The 25,128-nt window shown below is 39.0% G+C and overlaps 1 protein-coding gene across 1 annotated transcript in view; it reads left to right on the top strand.

The window, feature by feature from the left end:
* RBM25 (RNA binding motif protein 25) overlaps nt 1-25,128 on the top strand; it is a 60,637-nt gene that overhangs the window by 9,752 nt on the left and 25,757 nt on the right. Inside the window, exons 4-7 of the mRNA XM_080807932.1 lie at nt 6,248-6,297; nt 8,744-8,911; nt 16,342-16,399; nt 20,741-20,901. Coding sequence (XP_080664058.1) covers nt 6,248-6,297; nt 8,744-8,911; nt 16,342-16,399; nt 20,741-20,901 — 437 coding nt within the window. The remainder of the gene's footprint in view (nt 1-6,247; nt 6,298-8,743; nt 8,912-16,341; nt 16,400-20,740; nt 20,902-25,128) is intronic.

Here is a 25,128-nt window from a genome sequence, read left to right as displayed (position 1 = left end):
TCCCCCTCGTAAAGAAAGGGAGGGAGAGTGGGCACGAATGTGTGAGCAGGTGAGCCAGGAGGGAGGGGCAGAGGGAGAGAGAGAATCCCAAGCAGGTTCCATACCCAGTGCAGAATCTCACACAGCGCTTGATTATATGACCCTCAGATCACAACCTGAGCTGAAATTAAGAGTTAGATGCTTAACTTACTGAGTCACCCAGGCTGCCCCTAAGTATACTTTTATCCACTGTTTTACTTTTTTCCTTCATTTTTTTTTTTTTTTTTTAAGATTTTATTTATTTAGGGGCGCCTGGGTGGCTCAGTAGGTTAAAGCCTCTGCCTTGGGCTCAGGTCATGATCCCAGGGTCCTGGGATCAAGCCCCACATTGGGCTTTCTGCTCAGCAGGAAGCCTGCTTCCCTTTCTCTCTCTGCCTGCCTCTCTGCCTACTTGTGATTTCTGTCTGTCAAATAAAGAAAGAAAATATTTTAAAAAAAAAAAGATTTTTATTTATTTATTCGACAGACACAGCGAGAAAGGGGGAGTGGAGAGGGAGAAGCTGGCAGAGTAGGGAGCCCAATGTGGGGCTCAAGTCCAGGACTCTGGGATCATGACCTGAGCTGAAGCCAGACACTTAACTGAATGAGCCACCTGGGTGCCCTGCCTCTTGCTTTTTTATGCTTGACAGTATATCTTGGAGAGCTTTCCAAATTACCATATAAAAACTTCCTCTCTCCAGAACTCTCAGGGAAAAAAAAATTTTTAGGTTCCACTCCAATCCACAGATTTAGATCCTCAGATATTGGAGCCCAGGAATTTTTTTTTTTTCTTAAGATTTTATTTATTTATTTGCGTGTGAGAGAGAGAGCAGCAGACTCCCTGCTGAGCAAGGAGCCTGATGCGAGGCTCCATCCCAGGACGCTGGGATCATGACCTGAGCCGAAGGCATTGGCTTAACCGACTGAGCCACCCAGGCATCTCAGGAATTTTTATTTTTAGAAGTTAACAGTTTTTAACAGGGGATTCCTAAACATCTTTTTAAGCATAGCTCAGAGGACCCACATTTGAGAACCATTATCTTAGGGTACATAATTAACATTGCTTGGCCTAGGAGAACAAGGTTTTTCCTTAGGTTTATGGGTGGTAGTTCAGATATTTTTATATTTTAGTGGGACTGAAAACATTTTATACGAAATCAATTTCCCTTCCAAAAGACCACATCTAAGAGCTCTTCTTAATTTGTATGTTAAGCCCCTCCCCCACATAGAACCTGTGTAATTCAGGCTGAAATCAGTTAATGCTCCTGTAAATCATCCAGAAATATTTTGTTTGAGGAAAGCTTTACATCAGAGACCTGTTTTTAACCATTGGATGATCTATTTGAAATTACAGTGTTTTTCGGAAGAGCTTGACTCTTGAGAAATCAACAGTACATTGAAGTTGACTCTTAAGATGGATTGTTAATTCATAACACGTATATTCTAGAGGCTCAGCTTTGGGGCCCTCCTACTCCTAGGTCAAGTGTATGGCAGTGTTGGAGTAGGTATGAAAAGCCACAAGATAAACATGGCAATGTTTCTGGAGTATTATTTAACACTTCAGGAATTTGGGGGTAAATCATACTTTTAAAATTGGAACAAATACTTACGCATATATATCATGGAGTAGAATGCAATATTTATACAAATTTTTAAGGCATTTATGCTTGTAGCAACTCGTTGTATATCCTTCTTGGTAATTATGGATGTGTATTTGTTTCCACCTGCTGCCAGGAGTATAGGTTGAAATACGTATTTAAATTTAAATAAAATTTAAATTAAAACTAGTTTAGTATTTCGTGGACCAGTTGCTGAATTTTAGTCAGTAATTTAGCTCTTCTGTAATGTACTATATAAAGGAATTTTTGGTGAATAGGGTGATTGAGAGAATAATGTTAATAAGAAACTGAATAAAGTTGTCAACCACCTAACAGATTAGTAACATAAGAACGATAGTGTCCAGAGCCATTTTCATTTGGGCAACAATTTTGGGGCGGTTCATATATCCTGATTTTGTTCATAGATTTGTAGTCTCATAAGAAAATCTATGGGCCCTTACTGGTAACCATGATACTTTTTTTTTTTTTTTAAACAAAATCCTTATGTTATGGTTTTATAGGGAAGAATAGTTTACTTTTTATTTCTTTGTGAAGAAATTTAAGGGATTGGGAATGAACTTAATCACTTATTCAGAATCAGGAAAGGTGACAGTGAAAAAGCAGTACCTTAAGTTCGTTCCTGATTTGTTGGTTTTATAGAAAAGATTTTAAAGTCTTTTGAATTTTTTTTTAAGATTTTCTTTATTTATTTGACAGACAGAGATCACAAGTAGGCAGAAAGGCAGGCAGAGAGAGAGAGGAAGGGAAGCAGGCTCCCTGCTGAGCAGAGAGCCTGATGCGGGACTGGATCCCCCGACCCTGAGATCATGACCTGAGCCGAAGGCAGGGGATTTAACCCACTGAGCCACCCAGGCGCCCCTAAAGCTGTTTGAATTTTTAAAGAGCAAACACTAAATTTAACATTTTCTGATGAACATTATATCAAATTGTTAAATGGAAGTAAAAGAATGAAACCTGTTTTTCTTAAGACTATTGCCTGCATAGTTTTTTGGGACAGCAGACCCCAAAAGCAGATTGTCAGTTTCTCTTCTTGGTTGGTCAGTGCCTTACTAATGTGGGCATTTATTCAGCATGGTAACCTGTTAATTCTGAATCTGTTTACAGCAGCATATACTATCATTTCTGTTTAGGGAAGTATATTTAGATGATAAACCAGACCTTAGTTGCAGTTCATTCTGCATTCTGTGTGTAGCATTAATACTTTAAAAGGTAAATCATGAAATAATACGGTAAACTAGGATAGTAATTCAAGACCATAATATCCATATTCATGTGTAATTTTCTTGTTTTGCCTGTTAGTGCAATTAATTCTAAGAGTGATGGTCATGTTCTATGTTAAATTAGAAAATTGGTTTGAAAAAGAGCTATAAATTTTCCCTAAAACGTAATACATGTTTATAGAAAAAGGAAGTTTTTTTCCCATACAGTTCCTAAGAATTTCCTTCTCCAGACATAGCCTTTCTTATCAGCTTCTAGTGTGTAACTGTCCAGAGACACATTGTACATATCCTGGCGTGTTTGCTTATGTTTACCCTTTCCCCACTTCTGTTTTTTTAATAATTCAACCAGTACTACACTGTTCACTCTGTGCACTTTTGCTTCTTTTCACTTCAGCATGTGTAGATCTTTGTAATGAGTACCAATACATTTTCCACTGTGAATTCTCTATTGTATGGTATTAGTAAATTGAGGTAGGAAACATAACTGTAAAACTTTAAGTAACTGTCAGGACCCATGGGTCGCTCAGTCGGTAAAGCATTTGCCTTTGGCTCAGGTCATGATCCCAGGGTCCTGGGATTGAGTTCCACATCAGGCTCCTTGCTCTGCGGGGAGCCTCTTTCTCCCTCTGCCTGCTCCTCCCCCTGCTTGTGCTCACTTGCTCTCTCTGACAAACAAATAAAATCTTTAAAAAAAAAAAAAAACCTTTTAGTATTAAAAAGGACAAAGCAGTGGTGTGCCTGGCTGACTCAGTCTGTACAACATGCAACTCCTGATCCTCAGGGTTGTAAGTTTGAGCCCCGTGTTGGGTGTAGAGCTTGCTTACAGAAAAAAAAACTTTTTCCCCACTGTCTTTTTCTGAATTTTTCTTTATTTTTATTTTTTTGGAAGGTTTTATTTATTTATTTAAGAGTGGGATAGAGAAAGAGAAAGTGCACATGTGTGTACCAGCAGAGGGAGAGGGAAAGGGAGAAACAGGCTCCCCTCTGAGCAGGGGGCCTGATGTGGGACTCCATCCCAGGATCCTGGGATCATGACCTGAGCCGAAGGCAGGTGCTTAACTGACTGAGCCACCCAGGTGCCCTGAATTTTTCTTTAGTAGAAATTTTACCTGTGGAAAAGGTGCCATCTAGTTACAGTTGATAAAGGGGGGGAGGACTTTTTTTGTTTTGCAAAGTTAAAAGTGAAAAATTAAGATACATGGGTTGATGAATTACAGTTCTGAGCATCCATTGTATTGAAGTGCTACATATAAATAATCTTAGTCAGTCTCATAGGTGCTCCAAAGAAATTACCTCAGGAAAATTGAGGGAACTGCAACTTAAAGAGCTTGCCTAAGATTGCATAGTTAGATGTGATAGAACCAAGTTGTACCCAGGTTCTGAAGTCTTTTTTCTTTTCTTTTTTAAAAGTTTATGTACATATTTAAATAATTTTTACACCTGATAAGATTTAAATAATTTTTACATCTGTAAAGAGTTAAATAATCTTTACACCTGACATGGGGCCCGAACTCATGACCCTGAGATCGAGAGTCATAGGCTTCTCTGACTGAGCCAGCGAGGCACCTCTGTGTTTTTTTCTATTTTGTGCAATATTCTATTGACTACATTGTTTAAGAATCCTGATTTTTCTCATTTAAAAGTTAAAGTGTTTTTTTTTTTTTTTTAAAGATTTTATTTATTTATTTGACAGAGATCACAAGTAGGCAGAGAGGCAGGCAGAGAGAGAGAGAGGAGGAAGCAGGCTCCCTGCCAAGCAGAGAGCCCAATGCGGGGCTCGATCCCAGGACCCTGAGACCACGACCCGAGCCGAAGGCAGAGGCTTTAACCCACTGAGCCACCCAGGCGTGGCGCCCAAGTTAATTAAAGTTTTATTGGAAAATAAATGAATAATGTTAAATGTTTAAGAATTTATTACCAGGCTTAGTTGGAGAATTCTCTTAAATTGATGTTAAATTTGAACTGAAGAGAAATTTCAGAACTTCTTGAGATATACTTTTAAAAAAGCATTTTAAAATTTATATTAGGAAAGTAGACAAATCTTTCACTGATTTTTGCCCTCATTGCGTTCTTCTTCGTGCTAGATAGCAGGATGTTTTCATTAGTTATATACACAAGAACACTCAATACAGTAGTCACTGGTTGGTAAACAGTGTAGTTGAAAACAAAAATGTAGATATTACTAGCCCATTGACCCCTCTAATTTTTTTTATTTTAAATATTTATTTCTTTGTCAGAGAGAGAGAGCAGAAGCAGGTAGAGTGGCAGGCAGAGGCAGAGAGAAGCAGGCTCCTCGCTGAGCAAGGATCCGGATTCGGGGCTGGATCCCAGGACCCTGGGATCATGACCCGAGCCGAAGGCAGCTGTTTAACCGATTGAGCCACCCAGGTGTCCCCCATTGACCCCTCTTAAACCCTCAGTGCATCCAACAGATGATTGTCTTAGAGATTTTCTTTGACACTGAGATTACTGGTCATATTTTTTGCATTTTTAAAAATTTTTTTGAATTTAAAAAATTTTTAAAAAAGATTTTATTTATTTGAGACCGAGAGCATGAGAGGGAAGAGTGTCAGAGGGAGAAGCAGATTCACTGCTGAGCAGGGACCCTGATGACGGACTTGATCCCAGGAGTCCAGGATCATAACTTGAGCTGAAGGCAGTTGCTTAACCAACTGAGTCACCCAGGCACCCTGATTTTTGTTTCTTTTAATTTTTTTTTATTTTTTATTTTTTATTTTTTTTAAGATTTTTTTTGTCAGATAGAGATCACAAGTAGGCAGACAGGCAGGCAGAGAGAGAGAGAGGAAGGGAAGCAGGCTCGGTGCTGAGCAGAGAGCCCGATGTGGGGCTCGATCCCAAGACCCTGAGATCATGACCTGAGCCGAAGGCAGAGGCTTTAACCCACTGAGCCACCCAGGCACCCCCTGATTTTTGTTTCTATTAAAGAAACAGCAATAACAAGATTCTTTCAAGGTTTCTAGATTAATTTCTCATTGGATACTTTTTTTTTTTAACTTTTAAAGGATTCATTAATACCGTGTTTACTCATTAGTGAATCTTGTATTTGCATAAATTACTGGCTTTCAGGATGTACTGAATCAGATGAACATGAATCAGTATCTGTCCAGATTTTTAAACTCCTAAGACAGAATTATGCTGTAGTGGTAGTGTTCTTGCTTTTAGAATAGTTTTTTGTTGTGTAAGTTTATATAGACCAGCCTGTACCACATTGCTTTTGAAAATAAGGCATTCATCAGTAATCTAATTTTCATTAGTCATATGTTTCTACTTAAATTAACTGTGAGTGAGGATACCTATTTATGTGCCATGTAATATAGAATATAGTCATATATACTTGTATTCATAGGATTTAATGTGCTTTTTTCTTAGGGACCCCAATGATTCCTGTACCAATGAGCATTATGGCTCCTGCTCCAACTGTAAGTATAATTTTAAGGAGGAAGAAGGAGATACAGTAGTGTTACTACATTCATTTATTTATTTAAAGATTTTATTTATTTATTTGACAGAGACACAGCAAGAGAGGGAACAGAAGCAGGGGGAATGGGAGAGGGAGAAGCGGGCTTCCCGCCAAGCAAGGAGCCTGATGTGGGGTCCAGTCCCAGGACCCTGGGATCATGACCTGAGCTGAAGGCAAATGCTTAAGGACTAAGCCACCCATGTGCCACATGTGTTAGTGCATTTAAAGCTAAAAAAAAAAACCCAACAAAAAACCTAATAAATTATTTTTAGTATTTAGGAGAATAATAGGGAGAGCATGTATATCATACTTCTTGAGTATCATTTTCACTCAGCTATGCATATTATGCAATTGCCTTTAAAATAGGGTCCTTAAAAAAAATAAAATTGGGTCCCTAAACATTTTATGATTTACCTTATATTCTCTAGACTGTTCTTATACTTGTTATATTAGATTTAGGTCGTTGGGTCTTTCATCATTCCCTATTCGTATCTTGGTCCTAGGAGATAGAATGATCAAGGCACGTTTAATCTCATAAATGAAAAAAAGAAAAAAAGACTAGAAATGATCCTTATAGAAACTTAAAGTTTGAAGTGAAATTTGTGTTGAATGTATTCCATTCTTTTCTCTCATCTACCTAAATTTTTAGCCCCTTCCAAACTATTTTTTTCTGTCCTCTGGTATGATATCTTTAAGCTTTGTCAAGTTTTCTTGAAGTCTTTACTTTGCTAAAGTGTTTTATTATTCAGTCTTTTTTCTTTTTTTTTTTTAAGATTTTATTTATTAGAGAAAGAGAGAGTGTACACAAGCAGGGGGAAAAGCAGGCAGAGGGAGAAGCAGGCTCTGTGATGAGCAAGGAGCCTGATGTGGGACTCAGTCCCAGGACCCTGGGATCATGACCTGAGCTGAAGGCAGCTTCCTAATTGACTGAGCCACCCAGGCGTCCCTATTATTCAGTCTTCTTAAGTCTTAATTCTTTACATTCATCAAAGCTTTTTTATACTTTAAGCTGTAACACATGAATGAATAATAACCCTCTTAACTGTTGTTTAACCAGGATTTTTCTTTAAGTTGGTAGAGTATCAAACTTCATCTGGAATTCCACTATGGGGGGGCGTAGATTTCATTACTTTAATTGTTTTTCTATCCATGGATTTTGAAAAGGGAGGAAAGGGAGTGTTACTCATTTTAAAAAGGAGATGGTAACTCTGTGGGCAAACAGGAATCTGCTGTGAGGCAGACCACTGAGAAGATATGGTTCTGCAGACCAAGGGGGAGTCCAGTTTTTCTTGCATTGGATACCCACTGTTTGGCTATTTTGGAAAACCTCTGCATGACAGGTACTCTTACTCTCTTGCATTTAAGTATAGGAAAAGGTGGGACTTGGGGTTTGGAAGGGCTCCCTCAGTTAACCGTTATTTATTCAGGGCCTACTGTTCATGTTTTGCTAAATTCAGTTCCAGATACAAAAATGAGTAGGATTATTCCTTTCTCTGGGAAGTTGAAAGTTAAAAAGGGAAAATAAAAATGTAATTAACGGATAAAAGTAAAATTTAAGTGTTGGAGAGTGCTGTGAGTATTCAAATGCTCTATCGGAGGATTAGTGGGGATAATTAAAATTTGCGCTTACTTAAAAAAATTTGGGGAGGCTTATTTATTTTAGAGCAAGCACAAGTGGGGGAGGGGCAGAAGGAGATGGGGGCAGAGCGCAGAGCTTGATGTGGGGCTGTATCCCAGGACCCTGAAGTCAGGACCTGAGCTGAAATCAAGAATCAGACACCTAACTGACTGAGCCAGCCAGGTACCCTGGAAATTTGCTTTTATATTAGTACAGAGTAAAGTTGTGAAGAAGCTCCTGGATATATTTGATAATTTTAAATGATTTATGATGTCTTAGACATTTTAGAATTAGGTCTTAAATATTAAAAATTTTTCATCCAAGTTATTTTTATTTTCTTTTCCAAGATGTTTTCAAAAGGTAATTTGGGGTGCCTGGATAGCTCAGTTGGTTAAACGTCTGACTTGATATTGGCTCAGATCATGATATCAGGGTTGTTGGATCTCAGGGGTCGCTAGCCCCACATTGGGGCTCCAGAGGGAGTTTGCTTGAGATTCTCTCTCCCTCTCTGTCTGTCACTCCCTGCTCTTGTGTGTGTGTGCTCTCAAATCTTGTTGAAAAAAAGAAAAAAGAAAAAGAAAAAAAGGTAATCTAATAGTAGAACTTGTCATGAATAAATTTGCATTAATGAAAAGTGATAGAAGCTTTAGATTAAATATGTAGAACCTTTAATAATGTGCTATATATTTAGTACTTTAAAATTGTTTTTAGGCTAAAAACATGTTACTTTAAACATGATAGGAAATTTAATTGCCAGTTCTAATTTTATTGCTTTTTTTCATTCTAGGTTTTAGTACCCACTGTGTCCATGGTTGGAAAGCATTTGGGAGCAAGAAAGGATCACCCAGGCTTAAAGGCTAAAGAAAATGATGAAAATTGTGGTCCCACTACTACAGTTTTTGTCGGCAACATTTCTGAGAAAGCCTCAGACATGCTTATAAGACAGCTCCTTGCTGTAAGTTAAACAGTTTCTCACTTTTAAATTTTATTGTTATGGATTTCAGATTTATGAAAAAGCAGGAAGAGGATTTTGATCATTTTATTTTGAAAAATTTCAGTTCTGCAAAAAAGTTGAATGAATAGTAAAATGAACATTCTTGTAACACATTTTTGCCACTTGCTTTCTACATACACACACACAGACACACACACAAGCTTTTTTTCCTCAGTAATTGGAGAGTAAGTTGTGACATGACATTTCCATCTGTGAATACTTCTTGTGTGTCCTAAGACCAAGGACATTCTCCTATATGATCATAAAACCATCATCACATTTTAATTTAAGGCTGATACAGTATTGTTTTTTTTCCCCCAATACAGTATTGTTAACTAAATATACCTATTTTCTATGATTCATTCAAGGATTATACATTGCATTGAATTCATACCTCTTTAGACAACTTCTGTAATACAGAATACCTTTTTTTTTTAAAAATGTTTTATTTATTTATTTGACAGAGAAACAGCAAGAGAGGGGGGACATAAGCAGGGTGAGTGGGAGAGGGAGAAGCAGACTTCAGCAGAATAGGGAGCCCAGAGTGGGGCTCAAGCCCAGGACCCCAGGATCATGACCTGAGCTGAAGGCAGAGGCTTAATGACTGAGCCAGCCAGGTGCTCCCTTTTTTTTTTTTTTTTGCTTGTTTTGTTTATGACTTTTTCATGACATTAACATTTTTTGAAGAGTCCAGATCTTTTGTGGCGTGTCTCAATTTGAATTTGACTATTTGCTCATAGATTCAGAGTAAACTTTTTTTGTACGAATGGTTCATGGGTGATGTCCTCAGTGCAGCATAATTAGAGGTATATGGTGTCTCTTGGTCCTGTGTTTGGTAATGCTCAGTTTAGATGCATGGGGGTCCCATCTCTTTATTGTGAGGTTACCTTGTTTCCTTTTGTCATTAATAAGTAACCTCTGGGTTAATGTTTTGAGACCATTTGAGTTGTGTCCTGTTGCATGTCTCTCCCCGGCAGCCTTTAAAACAATGATTTTAGCATTTAGTGGGGAATTAATTACTTTTAAGGTTTTTATTCTGAGGATAAACAATAAGTTCTTTTGAGTTCATGAAGTCAGTGGTTTTCCTTTTTTTCTTCATTGAAAAATTGTTACCTTGGTGACAAATGAGCATTAACTGAAATAACACTGAATGATTTTGTAATGAAAAACAAGAGTACTGGTACTCCCTCTCTCCATAATCTCCACTGTTTTTTAGGGAAGTTATTTTTCAATCTTGATTTTCTTGCTATTTCTGTTTTGTAAGTTGTATGATCCTTGTGTTAAAACGTGTTTAGGGGCGCCTGGGTGGCTCAGTCAAGTTAAGCGGCTGCCTTCGGCTCGGGTCATGATCCCAGCTGGGATCGAGCCCTGCATCCAGCTCCCTGCTCAGCGGAGAGCCTGCCTCTCCCTCTCCCCCTGCCTGCCACTCTGCCTACTTGTGCGTGCACTCTCTCTCTCTCTCTGTCAAATAAATAAAACCTTTAAAAAAAACCAAAAACATGTTTAGAGGGACACCTGGGTGGCCCAGTTGGTTAAGCATCTACCTTCGGCTCCAGTCATGTCCTGGAGTCCCAGAATTGAGTTCCGCATTGGGCCCCCTGCTTGGCAGGGAATCTCCTTCTCCCTCGAACCCTCCCCTTTCTCATTCTCTCCCTCTCAAGTAAATAAAATCTTAAAAAAAATGTTTAGAAAATAACCACCACAAAACCTAGCTTTGTCGCATTCATTATTGTGATACTAGCTTCAGATGTTCTTCCCAAAGAAATAAAACATTACAGTTGGCCCTCATGCCCACTTCTTTCTTCCACAAAGGTAATCATCAGGGTCATCCACTCTCCTAAATTTGGTGTTTATCATTTCCTTTGTGTATTTTTTACCTAATTTTTATTTTTTTTAAAGATTTTATTTACTTGAGGTAGAGTGAGTGAGAGAGAGTGAGAGAGCACCAGCAGCAGAGGGAGAAACAAGCTCTCCACTGAGCAGGGAGCCTGACACGGGGCTTGATCCTAGGACTCTGGGATCAATACCTGAGCTGAAGGCAGATGCTTACACCCAGGTGGCCCTGTTTTTTTTACTCTAATTGCATATTTATGTATTCATAAAAATCCATAATTCACAGGTTTTTATTCTGTATTCCATAATTGCTTTTTTCACCTAACATATGTATAGCTCTAGTTATTTATTACTGCTGTATAACATTGCATTGTAGAAATGTACCATTGTCAGTTTTCCAATGATGGTTAGATGGACTGTTTCTATTTCTTGATACTATGTTTTGTTGTGTTATTATTGGTGATATGTCTTTCTCAGTCATGAAAAAAATTCTATCATGTATTCTTTTCGAAGTGGAATTTCTGAGTCTTAGGCCATGTTTTCTTCAGTTTCACAAGATTATGCCAATTTTTTCCTGAAGTGGAACATTGGGAGGACATTTTTTAAAAACCATCTTTATTGTGGGGCACCTGGGTAGCTCAGATGGTTAAGCACCTGCTTTCAACTCAGGTCATGATCCCAGGGTCCTGGGATTGAGTCCTGCATCAGGCTTCCTGCTCAGCGGGGAGCATGCTTCTCCCTTTGCCTCTCTCTCTCTGTCTCTCATGAAGAAATAAATAAAACATTTTAAAAAACCCATCTTTATTGTGATATAATTCATAGACCTTAAAATTCATCCTTTTATAATGCATAATTCAGTGGGTTTTAGTATATTCAGAAACTTGTACAAACTTCTCCCTGTAATAAATTCCAGAACATTTTTATCACCCCAGGTAGAAACCCTGTGTTCTGTAAGTCACTTCCCATTGCATATGGCAACCACTCTTTCTGTCAGTGTAGATTTGCCTATTCTGGGCATCTTGTATAAACAAAATCATAGAATATATATGGCCTTCCCCCCCATTTAATATTTAATTTCATTAACATTTAATATATTAATATATATTTATATTTGTAATATAAATGTATTTAATATATTAATATATTAAATATTCTCTAATGGATATACCACATTTTATTTATCCATTCATCAGTTGATGGACAATTGAGTTGTTTCCACTTCTTGGGTATCACGAATAATGCTGCTGTGAATATTTGTGTGCAGGTGTGTGGAGGAGATATATATACATTTATATTTCCTAGTTGAAACCTCTCTTTTTCCCTCCTCCCCCCTTTTTTTTGTTCTTTTCACTTTTTTGTTTGTTTAAGTAGGGTCCATGCCCAGCTGGGCCCAAACACACGACCCTGTGATAAAGACCTGAGCTGAAATCAAGAGCCAGACACTTAACCAGCTGAGCTAGCCAGGTGCTGCAGAGCCGCTTTTTAAACCTGTTCCTGACATATCTGCAGCACAATGTTTTGTTTTTAAGCTTCATTCCTGAATTTATCGCTTCCCTTTATGTCTCATTTAAGGCATTCCTTGAATGTCTGATCAAGGATTGTCTTCAGATTTGAGTTAGGGATTGAAGTTTTTTGGGGGTACCTGGCTGGCTCAGTGAGTGGAGTGCATGTCTCTTGATTTGGGGTTGAGTTTGAGACCCATTTTGGGTGTAGAGATTTATTAAAAAAAAAAAAAACGTTTTGTAGGCCTAAGGTGGGTTTTTAAAATAGTGAGCATCGTTGTAGGGTAATCTAGCCAGCAGCTAGAGCTTTTGAATGTTAGTATACGGAGTTCTTTTCCTGAGGGCTGATTGGTTTCTCTAGAAAACTTCCAGTTTCCTGCCTAGTGAGTATATGATTGGGTGCCTGTATGGGGTTGGGGGGAAGAACTGCATTGAAGTATATCGTCTACTTTTACTTTATTCCTTTGTTACCCGTTCTGTGTCCCATCCTGATCTTTCATAGCTATCTGCTGCTCCGTATCCAAAGCCTGTTCTTTTCACTTTCTTCAGACAACTTCATTCTGTCTTCCTGAGGGTGGAGATTAAGTATAGTTGCCTGTAAAGCCTGCAGGCTATCTTCTCAAGGGGTGAGGGGTGAGGAGTAGTCGTTGGCTTGAAAAGAACTCGAGGCTTTGATTATTCCATATTCATGTTGTCAGGCAGTCACCTGGTTTTGTTTATTTGTTTGTTTGTTTTTAAGATTTTATTTGGGAAAGAGAGCACGAGGGATGGGGGCAGAGGGAGAAGCAGACTCCCCACTGGGCAGGAAGCCTGCCCTGTGGCTTGATCCCCAGACCCTGAGACCATGACCTGAGCCAAGGGCAGACACTGAACTGACTGAGCCTCCCAGGCACCCCACAAGCACCTGTTTTTATTCAGCCTCGTGCTTCAGCCCCATTTTCTGCTGTGTGTACATTTTACCTCCAGTCCAGATGGCTTAGGGTTGTGGAATCAATTAACCTAATTCTTACGAGTATCTTCATCTGTAGGTACTTGGGAGTTATAGCCTTCTCTGCTCTACTGAATGAGTTCCCTTCCTTGCATTTGTGTTTTTTTCAAAATTTTGTTGACTGCTGCTGTGGTTTACCCATATTATGTTTGACCTCATGGATTTTTATCTTTTATCTTTTATTTTTTATATTCCTAGATAACCATCATTTTATTGGTTTCTCTGAAGGGAAATGTGAAAAATTCATGCATTCTCTAAGCTTTGACAGGCAATCTTCAGTTATCATTTCCCACAAATAACTTTTTTCGTTAACCTTCTAGTTTTTACTTTAATAATTAGAAATAATGTTTGGGGCACCTCGCTGGTGTAGTCGGTTGAGTGTCCAACTCTTGGTTTCAGCCCAGGTCATAATCTCAGGGTCCTAGGATCGAGCCCTGTGTTGGTCTCCCTGTTCAGAAGAGTCTGCTTGAGATTCTCTCCCTCTCCCTCTGCCCCCCTCCCTGCTTATGCATTCTCTCTCAAGTAAATATATCTTTAGTGAAACAAAGAAATATTGTTTAAAAACTTCAAAAGTAAACAAAATGTAATGTTTTACTCTTCAGACAACCTGCCCTATTAATATTTCTTTTTTTTTTTTTAAAGATTTTATTTATTCATTTGACAGACAGAGATCACAAGTAGGCGGAGAGAGAGGAGGAAGCAGGCTACCCACTGAGCAGAGAGCCCGATGCGGGGCTTGATCCCAGGCATAGGCTTTAACCAACGAGCCACTCAGGCGCCCCTAATATTTCTGATTTATGGAAATTTTTTTCTTTACATAGTTAAAGTGTTACTATATTATATTACTATATTATCTGGAATTTTGTGTCCCATGTTATTTTTACATCCCATGTCAAGCATTTTTCCATGTTAAAAAGGGCGCCTGGCTGACTCAGACAGTAGAGCATGCGACTCTTGATCTCAGAGTTGTGAGTCTGAGCCCCACGTTGGGTATAGAGATTACTTTAAAAAAATCTTTAGGGGAAAAAAAAATCTTTAGGGGTGGGACACCTACGTGGCTTAGTGGGTTAAGCCTCTGGCTTGGGTCATCATCTCAGGGTCCTGGGATTGGGCCTGTATCCAGCTCTATGCTCAACAGGGAGCCCCCCCCCCTGCCTATTTGTGATCTCTCTCTCTCTGTCAAATAAATAAATGAAATCTTAAAAAAAAAGATCTTTAGGGGTACCTGGGTGGCTTAGTCGGTTAAGCGGCTGCCTTCGGCTTGGGTTGTGATGCCAGGGTCCTGGGATCGAGCCTCACATTGGGCTCCTTGCTCAGTGTGGAGCCTGCTTCTTCCCTTCCTGCCATTCCCCCTGCTCATGCTTGCTCTGTCTCTGTCTCTCTCTCTCTTTCACTCTGTCAAATAAATAAAATCTTAAAAAACTTGGGGCGCCTGGGTGGCTCAGTGGGTTAAGCCTCTGCCTTCGGCTCGGGTCGTGGTCTCAGGGTCCTGGGATGGAGCCCCGCATCAGGCTCTCTGCTCAGGAGGGAGCCTGCTTCCTCCCCCCCTCTCTCTGCCTACTTGTGATCTCTGTCAAATAAATAAAATCTTAAAAAAAAAAAAATCTTAAAAGACTTTAAAAAAAATATTTTATTTATTTATTTGACAGAGAGATCACAAGTAGGCAGAGAGGTGGGGGGAGGGAAGGGATGCAGACCCCCTGCTGAGCAGAGAGCCTGAGAGGCTCCATCCCAGGACCCTGAGACCATGACCTGAGCCAAAGGCAGAGGCTTAACCCACTGAGCCACCCAGGCGCCCCAAAAAAGAAAAAAATATTTTAAAATATATTTTATTAATTTATTTGACAGAGAGATCACAAGCAGGCAGAAAGGCAGGCAGAGAGAGGGGAGGAAGCAGGCTCCCCGCTGAGCAGAGAGCCGGATGCGGGGCTCGATCCCACGACCCTGAGATCATGACCTGAGCCGAAGGCAGATGCTCAACCCACTGAACCAACCAGGCGCCCCAAGAAAAAAATATTTTAAAAAATTTCTTTGTAATACAGATGTATGTTTTGAAACATAATCTTAATGGACTCAGTATTTACTTGAATTTACTGTAGTTTTTTAGTAAATATTATAATATTGGTAATTTTGTTTTTTTATGTATACATTTTGGGTAGGATAAATAATGCTATAAAATTTCTTATTTATTAAAAGGTAGTCAAGGGGTGCCTGGATAGTTCAGTTGGTTGAGTTTCTGACTCTTGTTTTCTGCTTAAGCTGTAATCTCAGTGAGATGGAGCCCCGAGTTGAACTCCTTGCCCATCTTGGAGTCTGCTTGGGATTCTCTCCCTACCCCTTCCTCTCTGCTCTTCTCATTCTTTTTCACTCTCTCCCCACCCCCAAAATAAATAAAATCTAAAAGGTAGTCAATTTTCTGCAAAAAGAATTTGTAGGAGGGGCGCCTGGGTGGCTCAGTGGGTTAAAGCCGCTGCCTTCGGCTCAGGTCATGATCCCAGCGTCCTGGGATCGAGCCCCGCATCGGGCTCTCTGCTCAGCAGGGAGCCTGCTTCCTCCCTTCTCTCTCTGCTTGCCTCTCTGCCTACTTGTGATCTGTCTGTCAAATAAATAAAAATTTAAAAAAAAAAAAAAAAAAAAGAATTTGTAGGAGTTTATATTTTTCTTTTAAATGATGTATTATATATTTCTTTCATATAATAGATATGTGGGAATTGAGGGAATTTTTTAAAAATTAATAGGTGTTGGGACGCCTGGGCAGCTCAGTTGGTTAAGCGGCTGCCTTCGGCTCAGGTCATGATCCCAGCGTCCTGGGATTGAGTCCCACATCGGGCTCCTTGCTCAGCAGGGAGCCTGCTTCTCCCTCTGCCTCCGTCTGCCGGTGCTCTCTCTCTCTCTCTCTCTGACAAATAAATAAAATCTTAAAAAAAAAATAGGTGTTACTATTTTTTTCAAATTTTTGCTTATATTTTTTTCCTGGTGGAAATACCAGCTGTGGTCTTACATTCATTACTGATTAGTTGATTTGTCAAATGGTGATGATCATTTTTTGTTTTATTTTTCTCTTTAAGAAATGTGGCTTGGTTTTGAGCTGGAAGAGAGTACAAGGTGCATCTGGAAAACTTCAAGGTAGGTAATTTTTTCTTACTGAGATCATTTTAACCTGTGTGCTTAAGTCACTTGTTACATGTTTTGCTCTCATTGTGCTTAACCATGGGAGTATTCTGTCAGCACTTCTTGTCTTCCTTCTTATTGGAATAGGATTAAAGGCATTTGGGAAGATTTAGCTGAGTTGAGATTAGAAAGTGGAAAAGTATTAACAGGAAAGAGGTGGGAGAGGACAAATTACTCAGACTATTTTTTTACAGTGTTATTTTGAAAAGTCCTTTTTTTCTCAGAGCAGGAGTATATGATCAACAGTCAACAATTAGGACTTAGGAAGAAAGCAGAACAGGTGGTGAGATGACCTGTTAGTCTTAGAAGCAAATTGTTCTTTTCATACTTGTTCATAAAAGCACCTGTTTGATGTGCATTCTTTTTTTGTTTTTTAAAGATTTTATTTATTTATTTGACACACAGAGAGAGATCACAAGTTGGCAGAGAGGCAGGCAGAGAGAGAGAGGGGGGAAGTAGGCTCCCCCTGAGCAGAGAGCCTGATGTGGGGCTCGATCCCAGGACCCTGAGATCATGATCTGAGCTGAAGGCAGAGGCTTAACCCACTGAGCTGCCCAGGTGCTCAGTATTCTTTTTTTTTTTTTTTTTAAGATTTTATTTACTTATTTGATAGAGAGAGAGCACAAGTAGGCAGAGAGGCAGGCAGAGAGAGAGAGGAGGAAGCAGGCTCCCTGCGGAGCAGAGAGCCCGATGCGGTGCTCGATCCCAGAACCCCGGGATCATGACTTGAGCCGAAGGCAGAGGCTTTAACCCACTGAGCCACCCAGGCGCCCAGGTGCTCAGTATTCTTTAAACAGTGCATTCTTTAAACAGTATTTTTTATGGGAAAATTCATATGTAAAATTAAAGCACAATGAACTTCTGTATCCTTATCACCTCGCTTTAACATTTATCAACTCATGCCCAATTGTGCTTAATCTGTACTCTGCCCATTTCCTCCTCATATTCTTTTTAAGAAATCCCAAGCATCCATCATTATGCCTATAAGTATCTTGGCATGTGTTCCTAAGACATGAGTTTTTTAAAAACATACTGAAAATGCTATTATAAGACTTTCAAAAATTAACTTTTTTTCTTAATATCATTCAGTCAGTTTTCTGATGTCCAGTTGTTGCAAATGTCAAGTCTTTGAATAGTTGATAGAGGACCCGTATATAGTCCACGCATTGCAATTGGTTGGCATATTTTTGAGTCTCTTTTAATATTTTAAGTTCTTTTCGTTTGGAAATCTTTGTGGAAGAAAGTGGTTCATTTGCTCAGTAGCATTTCTGGAGTATGGATTTGCTGATTGCAGGTCTAGTAGAATAATGTGCCACTGTTTTTCTGTCCTCTGTATTTTATGTAAACTGGTTGTATCTTCAGACTCAGATTTGAGTTTGCATGTGTTACTTTTGTTTTTCATTTGTAAGAATATTTTAAAGGCACTGTTCTTCATTATGAGACACTGTTTTTTAAAATTTTTTAAAATTTTTGTAGTAGCAGCTGTTGTATATTCCTGGATTGGTTCATTCATTGGAGGGCTGCAGAATGTGCTAGTGTATTTTGAAGAATACTTCCTTCATTGAAGTACAAATCTTCCTTATCGGAATTAATTTATATAAGGAAAACAGGGTAAATGCTGTGGTTCTTTCATTTTTCAGAAGAATGAATTGATGTCCTCAGCATCATTTAGCAGTGACTTTTTTTTTTTTTTTTTTTTTGGTGACTTTTTAAAAAGATTTTATTTATTTATTTATTTTTAAAAAATATTTTATTTATTTGACAGACAGAGATCACAAGTAGGCAGAGAAAGAGGAGGAAGCAGGTTCCCTGCTGAGCAGAGAGCCCTATGTGGGGGCTCGATCCCAGGACCCTGAGATCATGACCTGAGCTGAAGGCAGAGGCTTAACCCACTGAGCCCCCCAGGAGCCCCAGCAACGACATTTTTTTTTTTTTTTAAGTTTTTTTTTTTTTTAAGATTTTATTTATTCATTTGACTGACAGAGATCACAAGTAGGCAGAGAGGTAGGCAGAGAGAGAGGAGGAAGCAGGCTCCCTGCTGAGCAGAGAGCCCGACACGGGGCTTGATCCCAGGACCCTGAGATCATGACCTGAGCCAGAGGCAGAGGCTTTAACCCACTGAGCCACCCAGGCGCCCCAGCAATGACATTTTTTAAGAAGCATTTGAACTTAAGGATTGAAGCATATTCAGTTTCTTATATTTAATAAGAATTGTCATTCTCGCTAGTGAAGCTTAAATTGTCTTAAGTTATTCTGTAAAGTCATCTAGAAGTTTTTCTTTTTTTTTCTGTTTTCTTTTTATTAAAGATTTTATTTATTTATTTGTCAGAGAGACAGCTAGAGAGGGAAGAAAAGTTGGGGGAGTGGGAGAGGGAGAAGCAGGCCTCCCACAGGGCAGGGAGCCTGATGTGAGGCTTCATCCCAGAAGACTGGAATCATGACCTGAGCTGAAGGGAGAAGCCTAAGGACTGAACCACCCAGGCACCCGTAGAAGTTTTTCTGTCCCGTGCTTAGAATCAGCCATTTCTTTAAGGAATTCTGGTTCTTTTTAGTGGGAAATGCTTTAAAAAACCACAGTCTGGGAATTAGGTATACTCGTTGTAAGACTTGTTTAGTCTTGGCGGGCCAGGCTGTCTCAGTCAAGGAGCGTGCAGCTCTTGATCTTGGGCCGTGAAACTCTCAATCTCGGGGCTATGAGTTCGAGCCCCAGGTTGGGTCTAGCAATTACTTAAATATTAAAAAAAAAAAACGAGCGCCTGGGTGGCTCAGTGGATTGGGCCGCTGCCTTTGGCTCAGGTCATGATCTCAGGGTCCTGGGATCGAGCCCCACATTGGGCTCTCTGCTCAGCGGGGAGCCTGCTTCTCCCTCTCTCTCTGCCTGCCTCTCTGCCTACTTGTGATCTCTCTCTCTGTCAAATAAATAAATAAAATTAAAAAAAAAAAAAAACTTGTTTAGTCTTTGCCTTTACGTTTTCCGGTGCACATTAGTTTACATTCGGGACTTAAGGGTTTTTATTTAACCTTTTCTGTAATTTATCTTTTTTTTCCCCCCTCAGTTGAGAATCCTTAGTTTCAAGGACATTGGGATGATAGACTATTAAATTAATTACTGGCTTGTTTAATCTCATATTTTATGTACAATAGTTTAAGACTAATGATCAACAGTATGATTATCGAAATTTTCTTCTTAATTTACAAGTCTTTTGTCTTAAGATACATCAGTCAAAAAACCTGTGGTCAAATTTGTTGTTTTAAAATCACTGAATAGTTCATCTCTGCGTGTTTGTGTCCTTAACTATATATATTTGGATTCGTTTGTTTTATTTTCAGTTTTTAGGTTACTCCTTTTTTTTTTTTAAGATTTAAAAAAAATTTTTTTATTTATTTGATAGAGAGCGAGAGATCACAAGTAGGCAGAGAGGCAGGCAGAGAGGGAGGGGAAAGCAGGCTCCCCGCTAAGCAGAGAGCCCGATGCAGGGCTTGATTCCAGGACCCTGAGATCATGACCTGAGCCGAAGGCAGAGGCCCAACCCACAGAGCCATCCAGGTGCCCCTAGGTTACTCCTTTAAAGTGTTTGTTCTACTATCTCTGGTTTAAAGGCATGGTAATAATGGTGAGACTAGTTATTAAAATTAGAGAGAAAAATTAAACTTATTATTAGGATGAAAGGTCAGTACACTTGTAGTTTAATTCTCAGAACTGAAAAGTGCTTGTGGGGTGCCTGGGTGGCTCAGTTGGTAAGGCGTCCATCTGTGTCCGCCTTCTCACTGAGCGAGGGCAGGGGGTGGTTTGCCTGAGATTCTCTCCTCTCTTTCCTCTGCCCCTCCTCCTCTGCTCACAGGCATTCATCACTCTCCCACACTGTCTCTAAAACAAATAGATAAATCTTAAAAAACAGGAGAAGTATCCTATTAAAAAGAAAAAGGAAGTGCTTATGATAGGTTTAAGGAGGCTGCTGTCACTAGCTCAGGAGGTCTGGATGGAATGAATTAAGGAAATAAAAGACTCAGTTATGAAATTTGCTGCTTCTGGTAAATATTAGCACTTTTAATAGGTAGCAGTTTGCTTGATTAGAGTTTTTCTTTCTTTCCCCTGTTTTTGTTTCCTTTTTTTCTTGTCATGGTTTGAGGGTGCTAAAGGTAAAATTATCAAGGGTAATTGAAGGAAAGGGAGGAGTGACAACGTGAGTAATTCTGCTTTTAGAACATTTGGTCTCTGATGATTTTAATTTTCCATAAATACTTTGTTTTCATAACTGTATTGATATTTCACTAATTCTTTACATCCGTTTTTAGCCTTTGGCTTCTGTGAGTATAAGGAACCTGAGTCTACCCTCCGTGCACTCAGGTTATTGCATGACCTGCAGATTGGAGAAAAGAAGCTCCTCGTTAAAGTTGATGCAAAGACAAAGGCACAGTTAGATGAATGGAAAGCAAAGAAGAAAGCTTCTAATGGGGTATGTTTCTACAGTGTTATCTTTTCTAGGCCAACTGTGTTCTTCCAGTGTAAATACTTCTTATAAGTGAATCTGCTATGGGGCTTCACAACATCATCTTCATCATAATATTTCCTTGTGGCTAAAATGCAGGAGGGTGTTTTATAGCTTATAGTTACTTTCAGTCTTTTATCTACCCATAATGGGTGATGACTGTTGGTTTGCTTGTTCCAGGTTGGTATGAAGGTAGTGAGGGAGGCTGGACAAGGTTAACTTGCCAGAGAAAACACTGGTACAGACTATTCCAAACAGAGCTAATTTATTAAGGCAGCTTTGTAAGTAAGTACAACAAAATATATTTCAACCTACACATTAATTTTAATTAGTTGCCTTCTCTTTTAGAAGTACACAAGTTGGCGCATCTGACTCTTGATCTCAGGTCTCGAGCTCAGGGTCATGAGTTCAAGCTCTGTGTTGGGCTCAGTGCTGGATGTGGAGCCTTGAAAAAAAAGTATATCCTTGAAAAAAAAGTATACAAGTTCTAAAATAAATGAAAATAAGTCTTTTTACTTTCCTCAGATTGGTGGCCGTATTAAGTGAAGATAAAGTAAAAGAGATTTTTACATGTTGTTTTGTATATATCATTACTCCTTTTCAACAAAACAAAAAATAAAAACCTGGTTGTATTTCCTATTTCCTTTTGGAACTTCAATTGAGAATGGATTTAAAGTAGGTTTATTGTTACTTTCTTGTTTCTACAAAAAAATCAAAATCCTTTTTGCTGCTTTCAGGTTTTCATTCTCATTGGAAACGGAAACACCTTTCTTGGTATTATCCCTCCCACCTTTACAAATAGCATTGTATATTCTTTGTAAAAAATTTATAAAGCAAACTATAAAGAAGAAATTAGGTACCACTTGTAATCCCATCACCATTAGGAACCACTGTAGACATTTTTGTTGCATATTCTTCCAGAGATTTTTCTGTGTATGAATATAGTTTTTAATTGGAATATATGAATTTGTTTTTCTTTCATAAATACAGGATTGAGTTCTAAGTATTCTATAATTAGCTTTTTTTTAGTTCTTTTTTTGTCCTTTTAATAATTTAACTGATTCTCTGCATTTTGTTTTCTCTTATCTATTACAGCATTGCTTCCTTTTTTTTTTTTTTTTTTTTTAAGGTTTTACTTATTAATTTGACAGAGACACAGAGAGGGAACACAGAGAGGGGAGGTGGAGAGGGGTAAGCAGGCTTCCCGCCTAGCTGGGAGCCCAAGCAGGAATCCTGATAGGAGGCTCAATCCCAGGGCTCTGGGATCATGACCTGAGCTGAAGGCAGATGCTTAACGACTAAGCCACCCAGGTGCCCCACTGCCTGTATTTCTAAAACTAATGATATCAACCCGCTTTTCATGCATCCTTAATGATTTTGAATTTCTTAGAGTATAAAGGCCATATTCTTAGCATGGGATTCAAGGCTTGTTCAGCCTCCCTTTCTGGTTTTTCTCATTAGTCATTCTGCATGTGTCAGTCATGTATCCCTACAAACTTCTTTCGTTCTTTGCTGACATCTCATGTCCTTGGTGCCCATTCAGGCTCCCTGTTGCAATTCTGTCCATATAGTTCTAATTACAATGTTAATTTGATTCAAATAGCCGTCATCAGTCCTACCTTCGATTTCTCTCAGGCAGAATTAAAATTCCTCTTTCCACTTTGTTCCCAGGTTTTTACTGCTGTTAGGTCAGTGCTTTGTAACATATATTATTGGTATCTCTGTCTCTCACACCCCTTACATCCTGCTTTATTTCCATATCTCTGATTACAAGATAGAAAGGGCAAGTAAGTTCACAGACTGTGTCTCTTCCTCTTGAACCTGCATAGAATCTAAGACAGTGTCTTAACCATAGCAAGAATGGAATGATCCTTCATTGAGTATCAGTTGCAGTTACATTGTTCACTTGATGATCTTACTGTCTTTACCTAGCTTTATAAAGAAATAATAAAATGCAGTTTCTGTGTAGTATAAATTCTATCTCAGATGAGCAGTGTAGCCTGTCACGTCAAAAAAACAACTGTCTGAAATAAGACTTTCCAGATTTTCCTTGCAGTGGTAGCTGAATTACTTAAAATAAAGGATGGAGGGACGCCTGGGTGGCTCAGTTGGTTAAGCAGCTGCCTTCGGCTCAGGTCATGATGCCAGCGTCCTGGGATCGAGTCCCACATCGGGCTCTTTGCTCGGCGGGGAGCCTGCTTCTCCCTCTGCCTGCCACTCTGTCTGCTTGTGCTCACTCTCGCTCTCTCTCTCTCTCTCTCTCTCTCTCTGACAAATAAATAAATAAATAAATCTTTAAAAAAAAAATAAAGGATGGAATTAAATGAAATTAAAGTTTTAACAGTTTTTATGTAATTCCCTGAGGGTCTTTCCCCCCCCTTTTGTTTAATCATCAACTGGTGAGGTGGTTTGATTTGTAACATTGCAAATAATGTACTCTGAACATGAAGTAAATGACTTCACTATATATGTGAACAGGGAAATGCACAATTGTGTAATTTTAATTTGTAATCACTATTAGTGAAGGGAACCATGATTTAAATCTGTTTATATCTTCAAAAATGGAATTGGGGGAAAAAAATGGAATTGGAGCTACCTCCAGTAAAAATAGAACAATTATTTCAAAACAGATGAAATTTAAAACATTAACAGACATGACTTCTGGGTGTGCATGGCATGGTACCCAGAGATACTTGAAGCCACAAGGCAGAAATGATGTAATCTGCTGGTACTTTCATTTAACTTAACGATATTGGTAAAAAGAAAAAGTTTAGCTGGTCTATCAGATAAAAAAATTATTTTTCAAATAACTTGAGCAAATATAACTGTTGTGGGACAGATGACAGATTTGTCATTATTTTTCAAGATAAAATATGAGAGGGTATTGTTCTTTCTTCTTGATTGTTGACTGTTGGGAGAAGTCTAGAAAACAGTGACCTAAGATGGATGATGTGAGCAGAGACCTCGAGGAGCTTGTGTGGTGCTTGAGTCAGGCATTTTCCTGTCAGTCAGAACACAGAACACAAGTAGTTGTGCAGTTCTCTTTGACTAAAAAAGAAACACAAACTTTTCCTTCTGTGATATATCTGATTATTTTTGGTTTTCTTATATTAACAATTGGTTAAGAGACTTTGGCTAATAAGCTCTCCTTCTAAAAATGTACATTTCCCCAATGGATCAAGGGGCAATAGTTATTCAGAAGGTGATGTGAATTCCTTCATTCCAACTGCTTTATTTCTAATTTAGGTGAGACTAGCTGTACTGATATTTATATTTGATTTAAGATGGTGGTGATGGTGAATTTGGGGGCTTATGAGTATTTTTAAATGACTAGGCCTTCAGATTTATATAATCCCACTTTTATCTTTTTTTGTTTGTTTTTAACAGTTTATTTGAGAGAGCGTGTGCATGCACAAGTGGTGGGGGAGGGGCAGAAGGAGAGGCGGACTCCCCGCTGAGCAGGAATGCAAGGCTGGGACTCCATCCCAGGACCCTGGAATCATGACTTGAGGTGAAGGCAGACACTTAACTGACTGAACCACCCAGGCACCCCACCCGGTTTCTGCCTTTATGCTTAGAGAAGCATGGAGATGTTGAGGGTTCATGGAAAGGAATTTAGCATGTAGGGAAAATGCTAATGACAGACTTGATGCTCTCTCATAAAGTATATTTTCATAATAAAGAAATATTATCAATATTTATATTTATATCAATAGCTGAGGGTTTGGATTGAATTGGCCCATGTATGTCTTAGGACCTGAGTTTCAGTGGCAAGTTAATGTCGGGTTAATTTTTCCATTTAAAACCTGTGGAGAAGCATAGTATTACTGAGGGGATTTTCGTAAAAGCTGCACAAAGACCTTCTTGGGATATATTATTGATTTAAAGTAAGAACATGTCACCATGAGGGGCGCCTGGGTGGCTCAGTGGATTAAGCCTCTGCCTTCAGCTCAGGTCATGATCTCAGGGTCCTGGGATGGAGCCCCGCATCGGGCTCTCTGCTTAGCAGGGAGCCTGCTTCCCCTGCTCTCTCTGCCTGCCTCTCTGCCTACTTGTGATCTGTCTGTCAAATAAATTAAAAAAAAAAAAAAAAAAAGAACATATCACCACGATTATAGTTTACAGTATTTTTGGTAAATAATTTTAACAGGTATTTACAGTCCTTGGGTGAAGCTGCTCATTTTTATCCAAGTT

The sequence above is a fragment of the Martes martes genome (genome assembly GCF_963455335.1).
Source record: "Martes martes genome assembly, chromosome: 7".
NCBI classification, from domain to species: domain Eukaryota; kingdom Metazoa; phylum Chordata; class Mammalia; order Carnivora; family Mustelidae; genus Martes; species Martes martes.
Note: the sequence above shows the minus strand (reverse complement) of the source record. Positions and strands in the feature narration are given on the sequence as shown.